Below are 23,272 nucleotides of genomic sequence, written 5' to 3' on the forward strand. Positions count from 1 at the left end.
TTTTTCTTAAGACTATGAACAAGAGCGACAAACAAATTACGCTGCACCTTTAGCTTAAAAATAATTTAAAGGATCAAACCAGCAGTTAAATTCTGGGCTACAATGACGCTGTTTTTTTTTAAACACACTAGGGCTACATCACACGATTATTAACAGGGGAGATCTTCGCTCCCTGTATATAAATGTATTTTTTCACTTGTTCATACTTCTGCCAGTGCAGTAAAGAAAAAATATACTTTAAAATACAGTCTTAATATCTTATATGTTGCTTTTCAGGTAAATGTATCTTGTTTTAAGGATTTTTTAAATATTTTTAAATATTAAAATAAGTTACTTATATTCAACATTCTCCAATAACAATTTTTTCTTCTGCAGTATAGCTCCTAAAGTAAATGTTCGCAAGGAGTTTTAGATATTTATATTGGAACACAAACCAATATTGTACATTGTATAATGGGCCAAGACTACACTCTCACCTTTTTGTTAACTTCAATCCATCTTTATCTCACCAAAAATATGAACTCTTCTTAATAGATCTGCATAACTTTTATTACGATAAGATACACACGGTGACACATTTACTTTCGATTGAGTTTCAAATATGTCTGGATTTGAGGGAATGCACAAAGTTAGCCAACCAGAACAGTGGACGTTTACATTGAAGTCTTAAAAGGAAACATAGCTTTAAACTGAGCTTTTCTGACAGAGAGCAAGAGACAGGGTGGAAAAAGATCATATATAATTAAATTATGACCGTTTTGGTGCAAAAAAACTTTAAATGACATTATAAGTTGACCTCAGGGAAGATAATAAAATGATAAAAGTAATGACCCCTTTAAGCTGTTTTGTCTGAAATTTCTAGCCTATTTTTTTTTTTATTATTTACTGTATTATCTATGAATGTCATCACATTGAAATTATGAGCAGCTATGCGTAATGTTTACCTACACGCTGTTTTTGGCATTTTCTGTGTTATTATTTGGTCTATTGTTTTTACTTTATTTTGAAATGTATGAATTTCACTCGTTATGTAAATCAAGATGCAAACAACAAAAGATGTTGGCAAAACCTGCATTTAAGGGTGAAAACTAGGGATGTCCTGATATGGATACTGGTATCGGGTCCGATATCACACTCATGTACTGGTGCTCCTCCTACTCATAAAAATACTCTGATACAAAAAACGATACCATCTGATGTATGAATGTCATTACATAAACATTCATCTAACAAATGAAAATCACTTTGTCCTATTGTGAGTATTTAACTGCAAAAGCAGCAATTTAATGAGATAAACATAAAGTTTGTACTTGTGAATGTGTGAAGACCGTGCTGTGTTGACGCCGACTGCACATACCTGTTAAACCTCTTTCTTGGCTAATACAGGTCAAATATCATCATGAACATTACACTCACTGTTTGTAGCACAAGGCACACACAGAGTACATACTAATTTAATTAAATAGCAGCCTTTTGTGGTTTAATAATCACTTTGTCATGTAGAGACTGACTTTTCCAGAGTGGGAATCTGCAGTCATAATGTCAGAGCTCCTTGGTCAAAACAACAGAGAAACAATTCAAAATAAAAGCTAAATTTATAGGAAAAAAGTATGACAGAAATATATCACTACAGTAATGTAGTATTCACTGTAATTCTACTAATAAATCAGTAGTAATTGTATAATACTTAAGCAGTATCTAACATATGTGATGCTGTGTTATGCAGCACTTCATTAGACAAAACTCCAATGTTGTATTTGTGTGCGGTGAGGTTCTGTATATAAGCACTTAATTTTACCCATGTTAAAATAAAAGTATAATCAATCAATTATATATATATTTTTTTAAATCAAATTAATTTGTATATTTTTTATTAACCATTTTGATTATACAATTGAAATAAAATATTGATAAAAAAAATAAAAAAGGGATCTGACTCCGTATCGGTGCTCATACTAAAAAAAAATTAAAAAAATGATATCGGGGCATCCCTCGTGAAAACACAGTGCCACAACAATAATTAACAATCAGATTTTCGGCTCTGAGCAATGTTCCCGTTGTTTCATGCATAATCAAATCTCTGTTTTGATGCCTTTGACAGTTGAGCACACAAAGGTTATAGTTATGAAGCGTATTATTTTTTAATAACACATCAGTTATCCTATTGAGGTGATGTGCTTAGCATCTATAGCCTATTATATAGAAACGCGTCTGATTGGTGTCTTGTGGAAATTACTCCAGCCAAATTACACAAGGCTTATTGACCAACTAGTCGACCAACCGTTGGCATAACCCACCGACTAGTCCATTTTGAAATTCTCATTTGCACATTCCTACACAATAGGTTTATACAATTAAAATCGCAGCCTTTGCCGTTTTCATAAGCACATTAAATCATACAGCAAACAGCTTAGCAGGTAGAGGGAAGCTGTTGTAATAAAATAAAAACATACAAACTAAATGTCCTTATAGTTACAGTGGTTCCAGAAACTTTTGTTTGAGTAGCAACTGTGCCCACCTTGTTAAACATTTTTTTTTTTTTTTAAATACACTTCCAAGCAGGAACAAAAGCGCAGGGATATGGTGTCCACACAACTATGCGAGTTTGTAGACATAAAAAGCAGCATTATGTAAGTAGAAGGTAATCTCTTTCATGCAACCAAGTAATACGCACTACAATGGTGATCATGCCACCAGAAATCGCTCTGCTCTCACTGAAGATGAATGAGATTATGTCTCTGTTGCTGCTCTGTGTAAATGGGGCTTAAAAGAAAGATTTTGAGCTCTTCCTCTGAATTTTATCATAGTCCCATTATTAACTGGCCTAGTGTTAGAAGTGCCTAAAGCATGGCGTAGAGAGAGGGGCATGATTTGTGCAAAATGTTTGTAATGGGTGTAAGTTGACCACTGACATGAAATGGTGGATCTTAGCAGTGGCAGAGAGAACGTGCTGTGAACCACAATACCACATATGCCATGCTCTCACACATGCACACACAAACAAGACTGAAATGCACTGAGCTATGGCTGTTTACCCAAGGTTCCTCACACATGTGTGGCCTGCAGGTGGCCGACTATAAATAACAGCCAGCGTCCAAGTCTTGCTGCAAGTCTGAGGGCTCCCTCTGCTCAATGCTTCACTGGCTCAGATACCACTTTTCACACTTTCACATGAGAGATTCAACAAGCAAGGACACAGGGACTCCAAGCTATGCCATGTACAGTACGATCACGCATTGGTGCTGTGATAAAAGCTGTTGATTTATATTAGCAGTCTCCCAGCTTTTTATTTTCACGTTTAATTGTTTACCTAAAAAGTTTGTTGACCACAATTTTGCAGTTTATTAAATAATTTTATGGAATTCTGTGTAGGATTTGTTATCTTTTCTTTCCTATGCATTGTATTTTTTCGCAATTACTTTTTAATACATTTCTACAAAAATTACAACAGAAAAAGTCCAACACAACTCGTATATTTCAAATAAAGACAAGCCAATCTGATTGTGCCTCATGTAAGTTATACAGTCCTAGAAGGTGGGGGGAAAAAAGGTGATGATCAAACATGTAGTATATCATCAGATGTGAACTGCAGGTTATATGATTTCTATACCAGTGGTTCTTAACTGGTGGAATAGGTCAAAAGATCTGCTCTGATATGGAGGACGAAACCTGAAAATATATAAATACACAAATAAATATATCCACATATTCGTGCACCAATACATATATAAAGAAATAAATGTGCAAGGAGATATACAAATAAATAATAAATGCAACCTTCAATCCAAAAATAATACAATATAAAACAAATAAATAGTTGGAGAAATGCAAAATTGAAAGTCCTAATTCTATATTTCACAAAAAAAACAACTACATTATCTGCTAATTACCCTCTTCAGAATGAATGCATGAATGGACGATTTGGGGCAGTTAGCAGCTACATTTGACAAGGATCACTCGATAGTTTGACTGTGATGCCTAAACGGCTGTTGACATCATTTCTATTATGTTGCCCTAAGGAAAGATACATACTGACCTACATATGGAAATAAACTAATGACTAAAAAAATATATATAGAAAAATCAACTTTTAATTTTGTATTACCCCAACCATTTATTTGCTTAAAATAGTATTTTTGCATTGATGGGTGAATTTATTCATTTACATATTTCATTATTTGTATTAGGGCTGTCAATCGCTAAAAAATTTAATCGAATTACATGGTGTCCTGATTAATTAATCGCATATACAAATATTTGCTGAGAAAGCCCCCATATAACAATAACTCAATATATAATGATTATAAACATTTATATCAATATATAATTACACAGTTATCTTTAAATATTTTATATATATATATATATATATATATATATATATATATATATATATATATATATAAAATATTCAGATAATTACAATGCATTACATTCTTGTAGCAGAAGAGTTAATAAGGCCATCTTTAGACTATAACGTATTGTTTACTACCATATTATTGATCATAAGTCAATCATTGGCATTCAGTTCACAGCAATCCATTTCACAAGTGAATTTGTCAATCAGTTGGAGATTTATTATGAGGGCTTGTTTAAGAGCCCGTCAATTTACACCTGTGTCAGACGTCTCGGGTGTGTTGTGTCATAAACATAAAATGTTTAGGTCACTGTGTCAAGTTAAAAATAGTTTAATACTCAATCTTTAAACACATCTTGAGATCGCTTAGATCGCATTTGCGCTTCGAGTGTTTTGAACGCAAGAACGTAATGTATGTTTTTGTTGTTCTTCCTACTGAAGTGTTTTCTTCACTGTATAAACTGCACGTTGCTCATACAGCTGAAAATTCCATTACTGCCCTCTGGAGTAAACTTCCTTATTATGGTCCATTGGCATGCGATTAATTGCGTTAATTTTGTAAAATTAATCGCACTGAATTAACACGTTAAATCGGCAGCCCTAATTTGTATACATCTTCACACACTTAATTATTTATATATTTAAGCATGAATATGTGTATTTATTTATTTACTACCTTATATTTGTGTATTTATTATTTTTGCAGGTTTTGTCCTCCATACTCTGATAGGGTTGCAGATAGCAGGGGAAAAACAATGCAACAAAAAAAAAAACAAAGAAACAAAAAGCGACCATGCAATTGTAAATAGTTCGAATGCCAAAATAAATGGGCTTAACTTTTAACTTGGAGGAGAAAATACTTCCCATTAGGATTGGTTGATTCGATTCGGATTCATTTGGGTCTATTTCAGTTCTAATGTCCATTTTGCTTGCATATAAAATAAACCATCTATCAACTATTGCTATTTTTCACACTACCGGATTTTAGACCACAGAAGTAAATGATTGCAGTGTAAACAGCTATAGCGGTGAATGGGAGACAATAGAAAATATTATTTTTGCTTACCCATTTGCTCCAACAGCAATAGAATAGATCCATTATTACGTTTCCACTACTTTCCACAAAAGGAAAAATTGAGATCAGTGAATTAATGCCATTTACTCATCAGCTCTATTAGAAACACCATCACAGCTATGGTTTGTTTGTGGTTTAATAACATGTCAGCTTCTATGGCTAATTTAATGGCAAATTCATTTATTATTACAATAAATGGTATATAGTGATTAAAAACATATATAAGGATCTTCTGATATTAAAACTTGTGTTGGTAAGGAGTGCACAAATCAGCAGCAGTTGATTCAATGGAAAATGAACCAACACCGAGCCAATATTTTTGGTAGATTATGTCAAAGGCTGTATGTCCAATCAAACTGTATGGTATTTTGGCACAAATTCATCTGTCACTTGGTAGTTTGGCTAACCAAGTTAAAAAAATATTTTCCTTATTGTTTGCTTCATGTGTTAGACTGGTAAATTATAGCCTACACCTACTGATGCATAAATAAATTTAAAAAAAGAATTCTCTTCACATTCATGGTAATAATTACATGTTACACTTAAATTTAAGGACATTTGCTACTTTTTCCACAGCAAGTAATTTGGTAGTCTTCAGTCACCACTTGATCTCCAATGTAAAAATGGGTCTTAATGCAGTTGAGAACCTGTTGCAAAAGCAGTTGAGACCCACTCATCTACACAATTTCCGCATTTCTTCAGAAACAGTGAGACAGCTGATAACTTCACTTTTTAGAAGTCTGCGCTGTCACTGACAGAAAAAAAAAACCCACAGGAGAGAGGAAATGCTCTTGTAGGAAGAGCATGCATCACAAGGCAAAAAAACATGACGCACTTCAAAGTATGACATAAAAATATAATCATAAGCATAACAGTCATTGCAAAAAACTCTGAGGGGAGGGAAGTGACACAGGGGATGAGCTACAGAGGCCAGATAGACTGGCCCTAGCAAAACTACAGCCTGAATTTGTTGTTTTACCAGCATACTAAACAACCAGTCACACTAAAAGCGATTTGAGGATGTCATTTTGTTGTTGCAAATCGCTGTCAGTGTGAACGCTCTAAAAGTGTGTAATTTCTGCAGCACTAGCATCACCAAACGGAATTGCAAAATAATGATCATAGAGGCATAGTTGGGATGTATCATGTAAAGTTCATGGAGGCACCTGTCCTTTGGACAAAGGTCAAATTCTGAAGCTGTGCAAATTTCAAACAGGCCAAGCAAATAGGCAACCTTATCACACACGATGTAGTGAACTGTGGGGGAGTGTGAACGTGCAGTTCCTCCACACAGCCGATAAGTCACAGTAAATGCACTCTGATAGTGAAATCCTGATGACAAAACACTTCCCAAAATTATTGACAAAGACATTTTGGTTAAGACACTGCATGTTCCACCTTATAGCTGAAATAGCAAGCATCTAGAGCAATTTCTCTGAGGCAAAGGAGGCTGTGGCTCCTCAAATTCAGGTTAGAAAAATAAACAGCTGTACATAAATACAGGAATATGGAACAAAGCCCATTGCTCTACTGTTGCTGCTGATGTAGTGGAGTCCACTGCATGAAACTTGACAATTGTTCCTTGTGTGACACGGTGGAACTCTGCTGTTAAAATATTCTGTTCTTTTAGAATATTCTTGCAGTTCAAAAGATAACATCTTGCACCTCAGGTTTGGAAAGGTGATGACTATCAGTAAGCAGGAAGGGTTAAAAGTGTTGCAGTGTTTTTAGATGAAAGCTTTGACCTAGCCATGTTGCTGTTGATTTTATGGTCATTAATGTTGTTATTGTTAGTTGCACTTAAAATTAACTTGATGTCTCAGTGTTTTGAATTATAAACAATGAGCGTGCACTGTCATTACTGTTAGATTTAATGTTTATTTCATTCATGTAATGTTTAATGCACATTTTAAAAATTGTGAGGCTCTTTTTGTTAGTAATAAAGAATGGAATAAATTCTTCCTCTTTGTACTTTTATGTTAAAATGATTATCCTGCTCAAATGCATGTGACAAAATACAATAGAATTAGGTTGAAAGTAATCCAAAAATAATCAGATTAGATTACTCCCAAATGTAATCTACAAGATCTGTTACAGATTGCATTTCTGGTCATGTAATTTGTAATCCATACCATATTACACTTCAAGTAATATGCCCTGCACTGTACAGTACACGTCACGATACAACATATTGCGTCACATCGCAATATCATGGTTCGATTTCCTAATGTTACACACGGTCTCAATTTTATTCCAATAAATATTGGTATATTTTAGTTTCATTTTGTCAATTTTACTTAAATGAAATAAATTCTCCCAGTTGTTCATCAGTAGTTTTTCATCACTGTGGTCACATTTTAGCTTTTAGGAGTACATTAAATGTTTATATTTTTATCAATAAATATGATGTTAAAAAATTGCATGTTTCTGTGCATTTTCACGAGAGAAATGGACTCTGTCTCTCGCGCCTCAAAAGCGTCTCTGACTGCACTGAGAAACGCTGCTCTGAGTTTGCATTTATTTACATGAACTGCTTCGTCTTTATTAACTGTTGGACATGATGTGAATGCACAAATAGTTGAATACAAATATTGATATAGGGATCTAAAGTATCAATACAACATCATGAGGAAAAGTATCTCAATATATCGTTATTTGATAGTATTGGCACAGCCCTAGTGTGATCAGAGCTGAATGAACGCACTGACTGTCAGCAACTTCCTGTCTTGCATGTAGTTGAGACAGACATGCAATAAAAAGGGTATTGACCACTTGTGCTTTCAAATGTTTTGAATCAGCTTTTCATTTTACCTAGAAGGTAGCTGACTATGTAGGCAGTATATGGAAAGGATGCTCACTAGGTTTTGGGCCCACACTGATAGCCGCCTGCTAATTTTGCAATAGTGAGTGGTGGATATGGTGTTTGATGTCAAGGGTGACTGTGCAGCAGGAAGTCATCGCTAACTTTCTATTACCTACACATTTCCAGAATAACTCAGGGGAAGTTCCAGGTTCACAAAAGGTCTGTGACTCCATGATGCAACATGACTGTCAGTGCTTCTAGTGGTTTAGGGGAACATTACGACCACAATACTACATAAGCAGTCAAACAGACAGAGGCTACAACAGAAGCAGACCCAAACCAAAAGGTAAAAATGTAAAATAAAGTTCACTCACCCCTTGGTTTCCCGTGAATCTTATTAGCGGTTGAGCAGTCAGGCCCTGCGAAAGAAACAAGATACATTAATCATGTGACAAATTAACACTACAGTAAAAAAAGAAAGTGTCCGAGCTCTTTGGAAACAGGAATGATCAAAAGAAAGTCTTGTGACCTCAGAAAATGGAAATTAACAGAGTGTGGGATGATCTGCACCCAAAAACAAGCAAGGGGACATTTCACATACCAAACACCGGGTCTAAAAGTGCAATAAGAGGGTACTTTAGGAAGTAATTCCTAACTTCAGCCATGTGGCCTGTTTCCCAATACAAAGAGCTTCAACAGCAGCCCAACAGACCAGAGCGTGAGCCAAGAGAGAAAAAATTAAAAAAATAAAAAGAGGAAGAAAATGCAGCAAGGTCAACAAATCACCCCATGACACGCCGTGTAAAGGCTACAAGTAGTGTATATTGTCTCTTATGACGTTTAAATAGACCATTTTGGAGTAATTACGTACAGGAAACTTACTTCATACGCTACTTGACCTTGAATTGTGCAGACTGAGCTTCGGCCAATCATGCCACATACAACCCCCACTTCATTCTAAAAGAACAGTCTTTCATAGACAAACATTCATCGACATCAAAGTAATTTCAGATGCATCTGGGGCAGATTGATCAATCCAAGTGTGAGTAGCATAGGACTGTAAATTTAGTATTAATTTGCTCCGTTCATCTTTTGCTTCAGCGTAATTATTTAGAGCTTGGTGCTTGAAACGCTTTTACATTAATGTTGAGGTGGAAAGGCTGAAGAGTGCCAATTGTTCAGACCCATCTCAAACAAGGTGCTTTAGAGTTAATTAGTGAGACAGCTGAGCAGAAAAACTGTCTGGCTGGATTTTCCAGAAGGATAATATCACAAAACACATTTTTACCCCTTCATTTTTTTCACATTTTGTTATGTTGCAGCCTTGTGCTAAAATGCTTTAAATATAAAAAAAATTTCACATCAATCTACACTCCATACCCCATAATGAATAAAGTATTTTTTGGTATGATGCGACAAGCTTTGCACACCTGGATTTGGGGATTTTCTGCCATTCTTCTCTGCAGATCCTCTCAAGCCCTGTCAGGTTGGATGAGGACTGTTAGTGGACAGCCATTTTCAGGTCTCTCCAGAGATGATTGAATGGGTTCAAGTCCGGGTTCTGGTTTGGCCAAACAAGGACATTCACAGAGTTGTCCCTTATCCACTCTTGTATTATCTTGGCTGTGTGCTTTGGATCACTGTGGTAAGGTGAACCTTTAGCCCAGTCTGCAGTCTTGAGTGCTCTGGACCAGGTTTTCATTAAGAGTATCTGTATTTTGCTGCGTTCAGAATTCCTTCAACGCTGACCAGTCCCCACTGATGAAAATCACCCCCATAGCATGATGCTACCACCACAATACTAGGGCTGGGGCGGTATGGATTTTTTCTAACCGCGGTTGAAAAGAAAGATATTCCCGCGGTATAGCGGTAAACCGCATTAAATACATTACATTGGATCAGAGAAGTCCCCCCCCCCGACAGACTTTGGCGCACACATCAGAAGTCGCTTTTGATAGACTTTAAATATTGTCACCTACATCCGAAGAAAAAAAACGAGCACAATTTTAAATAGTCAAATTTTCATCAAGCAGTAATTTGGCATGAACTAATCGCTGTATAGATTTCCTTATTTAAGATTATTCTCAGATACATTCGCATTGAAGATGGGTCAGACATGATTTTGACCACTTTATTAAGTTTTGTTTTGTAGAAAGCCTTTCTTTAACTTAAAATTTCGTTTTGTATAAATTGTATCTTAATTTTAATCACTGTTTCATTAACTAATTGCCTGGAATTAATAAATAAGAAGCAAATATAGCAGACATATAATCAGCAGCAGGACGTGGAAGCGCCGATCGCGATCTCTTGCGCGTGAGCTCTCTCATAAATGAACCGAAACTCGCCGGCTAGGCCTACTGCCTCACAGACATGAGAAATAAATAGAAATCTTAAAATGCATTTTAAACAAAATTCAAAACAAAATGATAAAATTTTAGGCTACAGTAGCCTAGTAGTCAGGTTTGCCGATGTGCGTTACTATTTATTTATTTATTTTTTATCCCTGTGCCAATCGGAAACGGACTTCACTGCTGATATTCTGGGGATACAACATAGCCTACTAGGGACTTTAGCCTTTAAAATATCTTTGCTGCATTGGATCAGTCTCCTTTCTAGAACAGCCAAGAGCTTTCTAGCCTCGCGGCAGCAGCACCTTGCATCGCTCAGACCTTAAAACAGTCAGCGCCGCGGATGCGGTTTTGAAAATTTATCAAAAAACGTTGGTGCGGACAGATGAGTTTTGTGATGCGGTTGCGGATTAAATAATAATAGCCCATCCACGCATCTCTAATACAAATGGAATGTTATTATGTGTCATGGAACATTGCGCTCCCCAACTCGCGAAAGGTCGGATTTGCTCCATATTTTGATAAGTTTTGTTTAGAAAACCTTGAATCCATGTAGGCTAATATCATTAGACATAATCCATATCATTAGAATCAATGAATCCATGTCATTAGACACAACGAATCCATGTCATTAGACACAACGTGCACACATGTGCAGGCCAATGTTTTTTTTGTTTTTGTTTTTTTTGCGGTGACGACGGTGACAAGCTCAGACCCGCGGTTGGAGTCACGTGACCGCGGTATTGCGGTAATGCGGTAACCGTCCCAGCCCTACACAATACTTCACCGTTGGGATGGTGTTGCGCAGGTGCCGAGTGGTGCCTGGTTTCCGACAGACATGACACTTGAAATTGAGGCCAAACAGTTCAATCTTCGTTTCATCAGACCAGAGAACCTTGTTTCTCACAGTCTGAGTCCCCTTTAGGTGTTTTTTTTTTTTGTTGTTGCACAGATTAGAGACTGGCATAAAGCCTAGATTGGTGGAGTGTTGCAGTGATGATGGTGACCATCGGGTTCTTGGCCACCTCTCTTATCAATGCTCTTCTCTCCCAATTGCTCAGTTTGGTGGGGCAGCTAGCTCTAGGAAGAGTTCAGGTTGTTCCAAACTTCTTCCATTTAAGAATTATGGAGGCCACTGTGCTCTTGGGAACCTATAATGCAATTAATTTTTTTGTAGCATTCTCCAGATCTGTGCCTCAACAATCCTGTCTCTCTGCAGGCAGTTCCTTTGACCTCATTATATGCATTTTCAGCTGTGAGATCTTATAGATCTTATACATGTCCATTCAATTGAATTTGCCACAGGTGGACTCCAATTAAAGTGTAGAAACTTCTCAAAGATGATCCAGAGAAATGGGATGCACGCTAAACTTTAGCTAAATTTCAAGTGTCATAGTAAAGGGTCTGAATACTTATGTCAATGTGAGGTTTCTTTTCTTTTTAATAAATTTGCAAAGATATAAAAAAATCTGGGTTTTGCTTTGTCATTATGGGGTATGGAGTGTATATTGATGTGATTTTTTTTTTTAAAGCATTTAGCATAAGGCTGCAACATAAAATGAAGGGGTCTGAACACTTCATGAATGCACTGTATATATAACAAATGTGTGTATACATCTATCTACCTACCTACCCACCCACCCACACAAACTCACATATGTTTGTTAGTGAACCGGACTACACCGGTCCCACTTTGTTTATTTTTGTGGGCAACCAGTGAAGATGTGCTGTCTCTCAGTTATACTTTTCACCCCGTAGAGAGCTTAATCTCATCTTCATAACAGTATGGTTAGCCAGACCAAGACACCTAAAGAGACCTTTCTTAAACAACTAAATGTAAACAAAATGTGTTGGATTTCCTTCCTCATAATGGCTTAAAGGAAAAAGGGAAATAGCAAGAAAAAGAGGAAGATCACACCAGCAGAGTGGTCTGGAGAATCCATCTGTTGCTTTTTAGAGTGTGTGTTTACAGACATTCAGTTAAACGTGGGATGATCAGACTGGTCAGTCACTCGTTTAATCAGATCCTTATAAGTCCAGCTAATGGTGTTTGCCAACAGCAGGTTCACACATCCTCCGCGAGCGGCTCATTTTTATTTAGTTTCGCCCATATTAACATTAACCCTCTGGAGTCGACGGACGCGCCGGCACGTCCTGCTGGATATTTTCGCCATTACAGCGGAAACAACAAAATTCTCCGGCATTTTGGGGCATACAGATAAGTGCAAGACATCATTAGAGACTATAAAGTAATAACAATAAAACCTTATGCTTTTGTAAAATAAAGAAAATAAAAAGGGTGAGCTGTAAGCAGTCTCCGTGTTCATGAGCATATTTCTGAAACGCGTCACAAATTTACTGAAATTCTGTGAATACTTATCACACAAACATGAAACACATGTCTGAAGAAAGCTTAAAATGTCTACATTTAAATAAAACAATTCAAATTTAAAACAAATATTCTCCTGCAATGTAATCTGTATGAAACAAAGCGATGTACAGGACTGGTTCAACTAATTTATCTCTAATGTGATCCCACCCACCAGCAGAGCATGCCATTGATACGGTAATGTAATGAGGCGATCAATACAAATGGTAAACTCCCACGACTGTGCCTTAAAAACAACAAGTTTGTTCATTTTTCTGCGCATTTGAAGGGGAGCATGATACACAAGTGAGAAAACTCCTGGATAGTGACGAAGAGATATAATTTTCCTCAGAAGAGCAGCGATGAACGTTTGTATTTTGAAGAGAGACTTGATCCATCCAAGAATACAATTTCGGCCTAGTAAGTAATTTAATTTCATTAGTTGACATGCTATTTTATATAAACATGTACATATTTTACTAGTGGGACCGTTTCCAGACTTGCCAGCCAGGATTGAGTATTGAAATATGTCCTAATAGGCAAGTTTTAGTTACATTTAAATGTTGTTTCGGCTAAAGCAGGTATTTAAATTGTATGCTGTATGATATAAATATGATATTAAAATAATATGAATGTTTAGATTATATTTTATCTAGTGTTTATGCTGCCTCATTATCATCACCAAAGCTTGTGCTTGCAAATATGGGTTCAGGTGTAAATGAGAAAAATGCACTTTAAATATGCCGATGTTAGAAAATCACCATCTTATGATTTCTGAAGGATCATGTGACACTGAAGACTGCAGTAATGATGCTGAAAATTCAGCTTTGATCACAAATTGCATTTTAAAATATATTCAAATAGAAAACTGTTCTTTTAAATTGTAAAAAGTTATTACTGTATTTTGGATCAAATAAATGCAGACTTGGTGAGCAGAAGAGACTTCTTTTAAATGGTAGTGTAGGTCTAAAATTAAGTCTTTATGTAAAGAAAATATATAGTCCGATTACTTCTTTTAACTTAAAACTTGATTTAGATCATTAAGTCTCCTCATATTCATTCTCTTTGTCACATTCCTCATTGATAGGCCCAGGGGAGGGGTCTTTTGTCTCAGGTGTGAATCACATCAATATTCATGATCATTCACGCCTCCTCGCATATTACCTTTCTAACACTAAAAGTGTCTTACAAAAGTTCAATTACTATATTGTTTTGTATGAATAAGTGATCAGGATGGTTTCCACATCATTTTGTAGCAAAAACTCTAGGCTACCAGTTCTCAAAAGGCTTGTGGACAAATGTTTAGTATGTGTAATATGGCCTTATTTCAATGACTTAAATTATGTATTTTTTCAAAAACCATACATAAACTTTATTTCCTAAAAAATACAAATATGTTCACACATGTTGCTCACATTATTGTAGCCCAGTTTGTGCTGAATACAATGTTATCAGACTTTAGCCATTAATGTGTTTTTAAGCAACTGAAAAAAGCACAAATGTCAAGGCATGTCAAAACTTCTCCAGGGCACAAAACACCCTCAGACCCCACAGGGTTAAACCATGCTCACTGCAAGTGTGAGCAGACAGAGATGGCCTTCCATTCTAGCACCACGGCAATGCACCAGCATCTGAAGAGGTGCCACCCGGTTGCAGCTGCAGATGACAGAGCACCGTTTGCACTCGATGTTGGAGTAGGCTATAATACGTTGTCGACACCTAAAGTTTTCGCTTATAGCTATTAATAATGCGCTTATAGCTACGAATGTCGTGAAAAATACATAGAGGACACTGACAACGCGCTGACAGACAGGACCAAGCAGGTAACATTTAATAAATTCTCAACTTTCAAATTTGGTCATTCAAAAGAAAAATAAACCATAAATAGGCCTACTATTTTGTGGCTCTTTAATGTGTCGTGACATATTGCCTCAGTTAAAGCTGCTCGTGAACCGATCATCTTTTCCTTGGTAAATTTATAGCATCAAATAGGCTAAACATGAATGTAGCCTACATCAGAAGGACTGTTGTTTTAACCGCAGAAAGATGTCAGTACAGTAGCCTACAATCCATTATTCAAATTCAAATCCACCGACGTTAATCTTCTCTCTCCTGACTACTTTGTCGGACAAAAATGGCGTATTATGATTGATTGATCAGATCGCCAGTCAATCAAATCCCGGCAAATGTTTTTTTTTTTATATACATTTTATACACCCCCACCCCCGATGAAACCGGTGTTGTCACAAATCGATTAATCGAAATCGAATCGGACTGGGAAAAAAAAAAGAATCGTTAGATTAATCGATGCATCGAAAAAATAAATCGCTAGATTAATCGTTTAAAAAAATAATCGTTTATCCCAGCCCTAACTACAATTTATATGTCTGCATGCATGTGAACTCAATTAACTTAAAGGAAAGAATTAATTAACTGCTGGACCTTTTGCCATGGTCTACTTAGGTGCACAGTATAGACACATCATTATCCAATCACATCCAAGAGTGCTGATAAAGATGAAGTACACGTAACTGCCCACAGTTGTCCTTGAACCAGTAATAACGTCAGCTTATTATGACTTTATTAAAGAATACATTTGGCATAGGATCCCATAGATAACTATTTTCTTTACAGAGACGCAGCCAATGTGAACGTCCAACACGACCATCCTGCTCATGCGCCGCTCGCGCCTTGCTCATGTAGGATGTGTGAACCTGGTATTACGGCAAGCATTGCAATATATAGACCTGTTTAGTTTTCCAAAATCCTTATATTAACTAGTATACATTTTAATCCTGAGACAAAACGGACAAAAAACTAATAGTTGGGTTAAGGGTTAGGCATAGGAAGTATTGGTTAATAAAATATGCATTCCTGTTGACTGCTTTACATCAATAGCCTCATGTCCGCGGTCAGGCCAAATGAGGGCATGCTATTGCATGCCAGGGCCAGTTGTGTTCCCACTGTCACTTCTGGGGTTTAATCGTGCATCCTCTGGTCACCCTGCTGATTACCCTTTGTCCACAGAAGGCCAACTTGAGGCTGGGTCAAATGTCAGAGGCGGAGTTTTGATACTCGGCGTTCCATTCCATTTGGATGTGGGATATTTATGTGAGAAATTGAATTCTCTGATCTCGGACCATAAAGGAATTCCATTGCCAGATGCTCGGAAAATGACGTTATACAACCAAAACACCACCGTTAGCTTAACAGGGGTTTGACTGTCACCAAAGATGTCTCCTAGCAACCCAACTGATAAACAAAGCTGCTATGAATATGTGCTACAGGTGCACGATCATCAAAAGAGATTAATTTACTGTGTTTTGTCCATTTCAAATCTGGTAAACATTTTTTTTGTGTAATGTAGGAACTTTAACTCATTGATTGATATCATTTAACAAAAGAGATTGTTTATCACTAACTTTTTACATCTCTCTGAGTGCTGACATGTTTGTGTGACGTCACACACCTGCATCTCGGTGAAGAAAAAAAAAAAAAAGTCGACACAGTACATAAGACGCACAATGGACAAAGCGGTGCCAAAAAGAAAAACATTCCATGGTTGGAGATCATGGACAGTGTTCTGGGATATTCACCATGCAGATAGCACAAGCTCATAGACTTCTAGCTTTCTAATATAATATAAAAAATAATAAAATAAAAATATCCAAAAATGTTCACAATCCTATTGTGAGCCTCCAGTAGCATGTTATCATGGATCATTTCATCTAGCTAGGCAAATTGTGTAAATGCAGTGAAGCATTGTGCTGAGTGCATGAGGTTCTGGCTCACATCAGGAAATGAATAAATCATCCTGATTCCATCTGCGACTAAGATAGGCGCACATAATGGAGACAGTACACTACAGACCCAGGCTGTGTATGACAAATCCAAAGCACTTGTAATTACTGGCATCTTTCCATTCAAAGAACCAGAAATGCTATAGAGCAATGGGTTGAAAATAAGTGCATTTAAACAAATTAAAAAGTCTTATCAGCTTTTAAAAGGGAGGACAGATTTCCAGTTCAGACTAATTGAACTTAAATGGGATAATTATACATTGTGTTCCTGTACAATGTAAAAAACATTTAAGAAATAAACATGATGATCTAAATCAGATGTCATTAAAAATTTTTTAGAAATAAAGGCATCAAAAGACATGAGTCTCTCTCTCTCTCTCTCTCTCCTAAGCCCTAAAAAGAGTGCAACCCTCAGCCTGTTCATTTGAATGAGCTGCTGACATGTCACTATTCACTGGGACACGAGCCCAGAACGTTCCACAGAGCTAACCTTGGGACAGAGGGTGGCTTCTGTCCTGACCAACACTCACTGCTGGAACCCCAGTAGCTCACACATCAGAAGTGATCTAGGCAGAGTGCCACAACTAGTGATGTTAAAAGTAATGGTACTTCCAGGTTTACTTTTGTATTAAGTCAATACTAAAATAAAAATTATGTAACAATACCAGTGTTTCTACAGTACCAGTAATACAGAGCACAGACGCGATTCGGTCTGACCGACACACGGCTGCTTTCAAATGCTCAATACTCATTTGAGCACGTGTTCTTATACTACTGTTTCTCATAAAAATGAAAATTGTGATATGTCCTAGTGTGATTATTAATCTGCAAAATTATGTGATTGAAATAAATACACATTCTGCATGTGCTGCACAGTGCAAAGTGAATGTGTGAATGCACTCATACGCTGAAAACAACACATTCTATGGACATTACACGCTGTGCATTACGGCTGTCATTATCGATTATTTTGGTAATCAAGTAATCTAACAATTTTTATAACGATCAATAAAGTAATTGGAATAATTATTTAATAACTCAAATGGTGAAGTCACGTTTGGCTAAAATGCATACATTTTTGCATTAAATTAATACATACAAATTTTGATGTATTCTACGATTGAACAACAACAAAACAATTGTGCAAACAATATCTCAGGCCAGACAGACACCAAAAGCAGATCTATAAAATAAAAAGATGTATATTCAAGCAGACAGATATGGGCTTCTCCAGGTGTGCCCAACTTTTGAAATGCATGAAATGATCAGTAGAAATGATCTACTTTTTTCTTTAACTAGTTCAACATGATCAACCCATTTCAATTTAGAACTCAAATATGGGCAACCAGGCCCTGGAAATAAAATATATGATCTTTTCCAAACAATGTCTGCTAGGGCTGCATGATTATAGCAAAAATCCTAATTGTTGATCATTGCTCTTGATATTGTAAATCGCGATTATTAAATGTTGATTAAAATTTGTAATTACAGTGATGTCACAAAGCAACCATGTGGTTCTGAGTAGCAGATTTAAATGGTGGATACGAGATGTGGTCCAGTTTCTTTTAAACATCTTTTAAGCATTATATTGTATTTTATATTGTAATAATGTTTGTTAAGGTAAGGCAAATGAAAATTATTTTAAAGTGATATCTATGGTATAGAATATATTTAATTATTGCCAAGTTACTGCTTAAATTATTAATCCACGTACAGTAAATAATAAGACATTCAATATTCAAACTTATTAACAACCGATTTAAATCGACCAAATGGGTCTTATAAGAGCAGACGCGATAATGAATGTGATTCCAGAAATATGCTATTCATGCCATATTCTTTATGTTGGCTACACCTCCAAAACACACTTAGAACCCATTACAATGACTGCTGTCGCTCACTGCAGGTTTACACTGTTTGAGATCTGCATTTTGAGGCGAGCCCAGTGACACTCCGCACAATGTTCTACACTCTCACGAATGCTCTCATTAAAACAAAGCGGTCTAATCGGCAAAATAAATTATTTACACCGCATCTGTGCCTCGATTAGAACGCAATCATTTTAGTTTTGTCGTGTTGCTCATTTTCAGTGCATTTAACATCCATGTTCAAAGCGAGCGGTGCAATATGCAATGAATCCAAAATAATTACAAAGTGTTTTTAGCTCTTGTTCAACAGCTTATTTTCAAGAGTCAGAAGATGCTTCTTCAGTATGACTTTTCGTGTGCTGCATGAACAGAGCAAGAACATAAATCAAGCATCTGGCCATCTAGATGGTTTAAAACTTGCGCATTAGTATCAGTTGTCACTACAGATAGGATGGAGGACTAATCCAAGCAGCTCTGATTGGCCATTGCCGTTTCATTGCTCAACGGACATGTTAGTAATTGGTTAGAATACTCAACCACTGCAAAAACACGTTGTAAATAGAAACCATTGACGCAACAGGAGCAGACTTAATTACATAATCGTGGCCGCTGTAATTGTAATCAGTTTTTAGATTAATTGTATTAGTCCTATGAGGGGTGCCAGCGGCTTGCAACACCCACAAAAAAAAAAGCCCTAATCAGTGTTAGGTGCGTAAATACTAGCCAAAATCAAACTTTGCCCCTGAATTTCTGCAAAACAATAATGACTCTTCCCAATTTATCTTTAATCTGTTTGAGAACATATGAATTGGAGATGCTTCTTCATTTGAATTGTAGATGCTTCCTTATCAGTATAATGATTTCTTTAGTGCTGCTCTTACCTGAGCCAGCACTAAAGAAAGCATGTCCACCCCTTATCTTCCCAAATGTTTCAGCTTCCTGTGGGGAAAGAGGAGTTTCTTGAAGAATCACTATCACATTTCTTATGTTCCTTCTATTTATGGGGTGCCCCAACCCACTCACATTCCACGTGGAGAGAGAGACATCACTCTTAAAAAAATTCATTTTGAATGATTTTGGAAAACAAACCGGCTTTGCTTTCAGATATTCAAATATTGTTTACAGAGATAACTTAAACCATTAAGACCCTAATGAAGTGTTTTATTATAATAATACTAGGTCAACAACATCAGACTGAAATGTGAAATTTAACATTGTGGTCAGGTTGATTACCACTTTTTGAATACCACCTACAGTTTTATTTTCTTTTTTTACTCTGTTTATCAAGTTCCAAATAAAGAGAAATTTATATAAGAGGAAGTAGTTTTCATTTATAAAGCATTTATTTTGTTTAACTGTATTGTGATATATAGTTACTTTGATATAAAGTTACTGATATCTTGATATAAGATTTTGGCCATCTTGCCCACCCCCAATATGATATATACATGGGTAGACAAGAATTTATTATCATGCATGCAGATTTTATGACATTAAGATACTACATGGAATTTCTGTACTTCTTAGAAATTCCTTGGTCACATCACAGAACCAGGATTTAATGTTAACAAGCTAGGGCAAAAGGTGACAATTAAAAAAAAAAAAGAAAGAAATGGTGTACGATATAACATTACATTTATTTATTTTTTGAAGTCCATTGACACATTATGCTTCATCTACCTACATGTATACACCAATCGGCCACAACATTAAAACCACCTGCCTAATATCATGCAAGTCCCCCTCGTGCCGCCAAAACAGCTCTGACTGTTAAGGCATGGACTCCACAAGACCTCTGTAGGTGTCCTGTTGTATCTGGCACAAAGACATCAGCAGCAGATCCTTTAAGTTCTGCAAGTTGCTAGGTGGGGCCTCTATGGATCGGACTTGTTAGTTAAGCACATCCCATAGATGCTCAATCGGATTCAATGGCTCAAACCATTCCTGAACAATTTTTGCTGCGTTGCAGGGTGCATTATCCTGCTGAAAGAGGCCACTGCCATCAGAGAATACCGTTCCCATGAAGGGGTGTACGTGGTCTGCAACGATCGTTAGGTAGTTGGTATGTGTCAAAGTAACATCCACATGAATTCTAGGACCCAATGTTTCCCAGCAGAACCATGCCCAGAGCATCACACTGGCCGTCCACATGATCTAAAAGAAAACATTATTAATCAGACCAGGCCACCTTTTTCCATAGCTCCATGGTCCAATTCTGATGCTTACGTGCCTATTGTAGGCATTTTTGGTGGTGGACAGGGGTCAGCATGGGCACTCTGACCAGTCTGTGGCAACGTAGCCCCATCAGCAGTAAGCTGTGTGTTCTGACAAATTTCTATCACAGCCAGCATTACGTTTCAGCAATTTGTGCTACAATAGCTGTGGGATCGGACCAGACGGGCTAACCTTTGCTCCCCACATGCATCAATGAGCCTTGGGCACCCATGACCCTGTCACCGGTTCACCGGTAGTCCTTCCTGCTGCCTAATATATCCCACCGCTTGACAGGTGCCATTGTAACAAGATAATAAATGCTATTCACTTCACCTGTCAGTGGTTTTCATGTTGTGGCTGATCAGTGTATGTTTTGACCGATATATTATAGCTTTTTATTTTTTCATAACATGGTAGAAAGTAGCATTGTCAAAAGTACCAATACTTCGGTACCAAGTCGGTACTAAAATAAATATGTAACGATACCAGTGATTCTACAGTACCAGTAATACCGAGCACCATTCAATCGATGGATTTCCCTATTCAATTAGATTCACAAGCTCTTGATTCAATATAGATTCACATGGGTTTTATTTCAGTTATAACAATCCTTTTACTTCCATATAAAATTAATGATCGATTAGAATGAAATGTTTTTGATCAACAACTGACTGTAAAGAACAAAGCGTATTAAAAAGACATTATTCAGTGACAAATGTGTTGCGTGGATCTCGTCCTCGAGTACACATTACACGGAACAAATTTTACTCAACACGCTGTGAAAGGATCTCACTGCTGAACACTTCACTAAAATACACAATTACTGGTCAGAGAAATTGAAACATTTGCCAGACAGTTGTCAGATATAATCATTTTGGTTGCAAATGAGTATGATTTCCTCTCACACTGTGTGAACGATCGATCTTGCGATTTAATAATCGATATTGTTCAAATGAAGACTGCGATTCTGAAAACAATATATTTACCCACCCCCTAGGGACCAATATGGTATTACCCTTCATCTGTAAAATGCGAATTACACCATATTAAGGATTTAAACTTAACAAGACCAAATTCTCATTTCACTGAAAAAAAAAAGTATTCAGACTAGGGCTGCACGATTTGGGGAAAATGTCATTGCGATTATTGAGGTTAATATTGCGATATGCAATTGTGATATAATAAACAAATCGCATCATGAGTCAACTTGCTTGGTTATCAAGGAAAATGCACAAATAGATTACTGATAATGCTGAAATGTGTATTTTTTAACTCAAACATACAAACTAGCAACAACAACAACTATAAATGCAGTGTTTTCAAATTAAAATAATATTTTTACAAAATTAAATAAAATCTTTGCATTACTGCAAATTATTCTCTCAATATTACACCTAAATAAAACAGAACAATAAATAAGAATACACACATTTTCACAAACATAAGATTGTCCAAACAAACAGGGACATTTAAGCAGGATGAAAATCTTTTAAAAAGAAAACTGGGTATAAAAGTGTGGTTCACTCAAACCACTAAAACTGTTGTTGTGTGTGCAATATCGATCCATCTAGAGATAAAGATAAATATATATATATATATATATATATATATATATATATATATATATATATATATATATATATATCAAACACACATTTTAATGTTGTTGTAATTTTAATGTTATTTTTCACATAAGATTGATCTTATGATGATCTTATCAATGATGCTACACGTTGCAAGTTGCAGACAGCGGGAGTTAGAGAGGAGCATCCCCGTGTTAGAGTGCGCATCAGCCGGCGGAACTTTAAATCTCCCGGTCTCGACTCCCGCTCAGATTTGGTCTCTTCCGCGACTGGTTGAAGCAGCTCTGACCGCACAGAGAATGACTTTTTGGAGTTTGTGCTTATTTACAGGTCACGCTCCAGTATTATATTAACTTTAATTATTGATGAAATAAAGACATATCGCCAAGCCGTGATCTGTTTCGGTGATATTTTTTCTGGCCACCAGTTCAGTGTATCTTCACCTGATTTACACGCTGAATACCGGAAACTCACATGGCATGACCACACTTGCCACTCCCTAAACTGAGACTGACTGGTCATTTTTATTTTTATTTCTCTCTCTCTCTCTCTCTCACAGAGAGAATGGGCTGTCACGTCCACACATCGCATGAACTTATTTAATAAAATCGCAGCATTTGCCGTCATATAAATCAAACAGGCTGACATCGCGATTGCGATATGATTAATCGTGCAGCACAAATTCAGACAAATTCAACTCCACAGATACAAACTAATAGCTAAATGTCTAAATGAAGCAAGTTTATAAAACAATAGATATTTGATGTCTATTGACTGTCTATTAGATAGACAGCCAGTATAACACCAAAGATAAACAAACCCCCCAAAAAACAACTCTAAGCGCTTCGGTTGGTAA

The 23,272-nt window shown here is 36.5% G+C and overlaps 1 protein-coding gene across 3 annotated transcripts in view; it reads right to left on the minus strand.

The window, feature by feature from the left end:
• LOC127639648 (RNA polymerase II elongation factor ELL-like) overlaps window positions 1–23,272 on the minus strand; it is a 56,225-nt gene that overhangs the window by 21,214 nt on the left and 11,739 nt on the right. For all 3 annotated transcript variants that reach the window (XM_052121775.1, XM_052121776.1, XM_052121774.1), the window contains exon 2: window positions 8,610–8,654. In XM_052121775.1, coding sequence (XP_051977735.1) covers window positions 8,610–8,654 — 45 coding nt within the window. The remainder of the gene's footprint in view (window positions 1–8,609; window positions 8,655–23,272) is intronic.

The sequence above is a fragment of the Xyrauchen texanus genome, chromosome 48, assembly GCF_025860055.1.
Source record: "Xyrauchen texanus isolate HMW12.3.18 chromosome 48, RBS_HiC_50CHRs, whole genome shotgun sequence".
Classification (NCBI taxonomy): Eukaryota; Metazoa; Chordata; class Actinopteri; order Cypriniformes; family Catostomidae; genus Xyrauchen; species Xyrauchen texanus.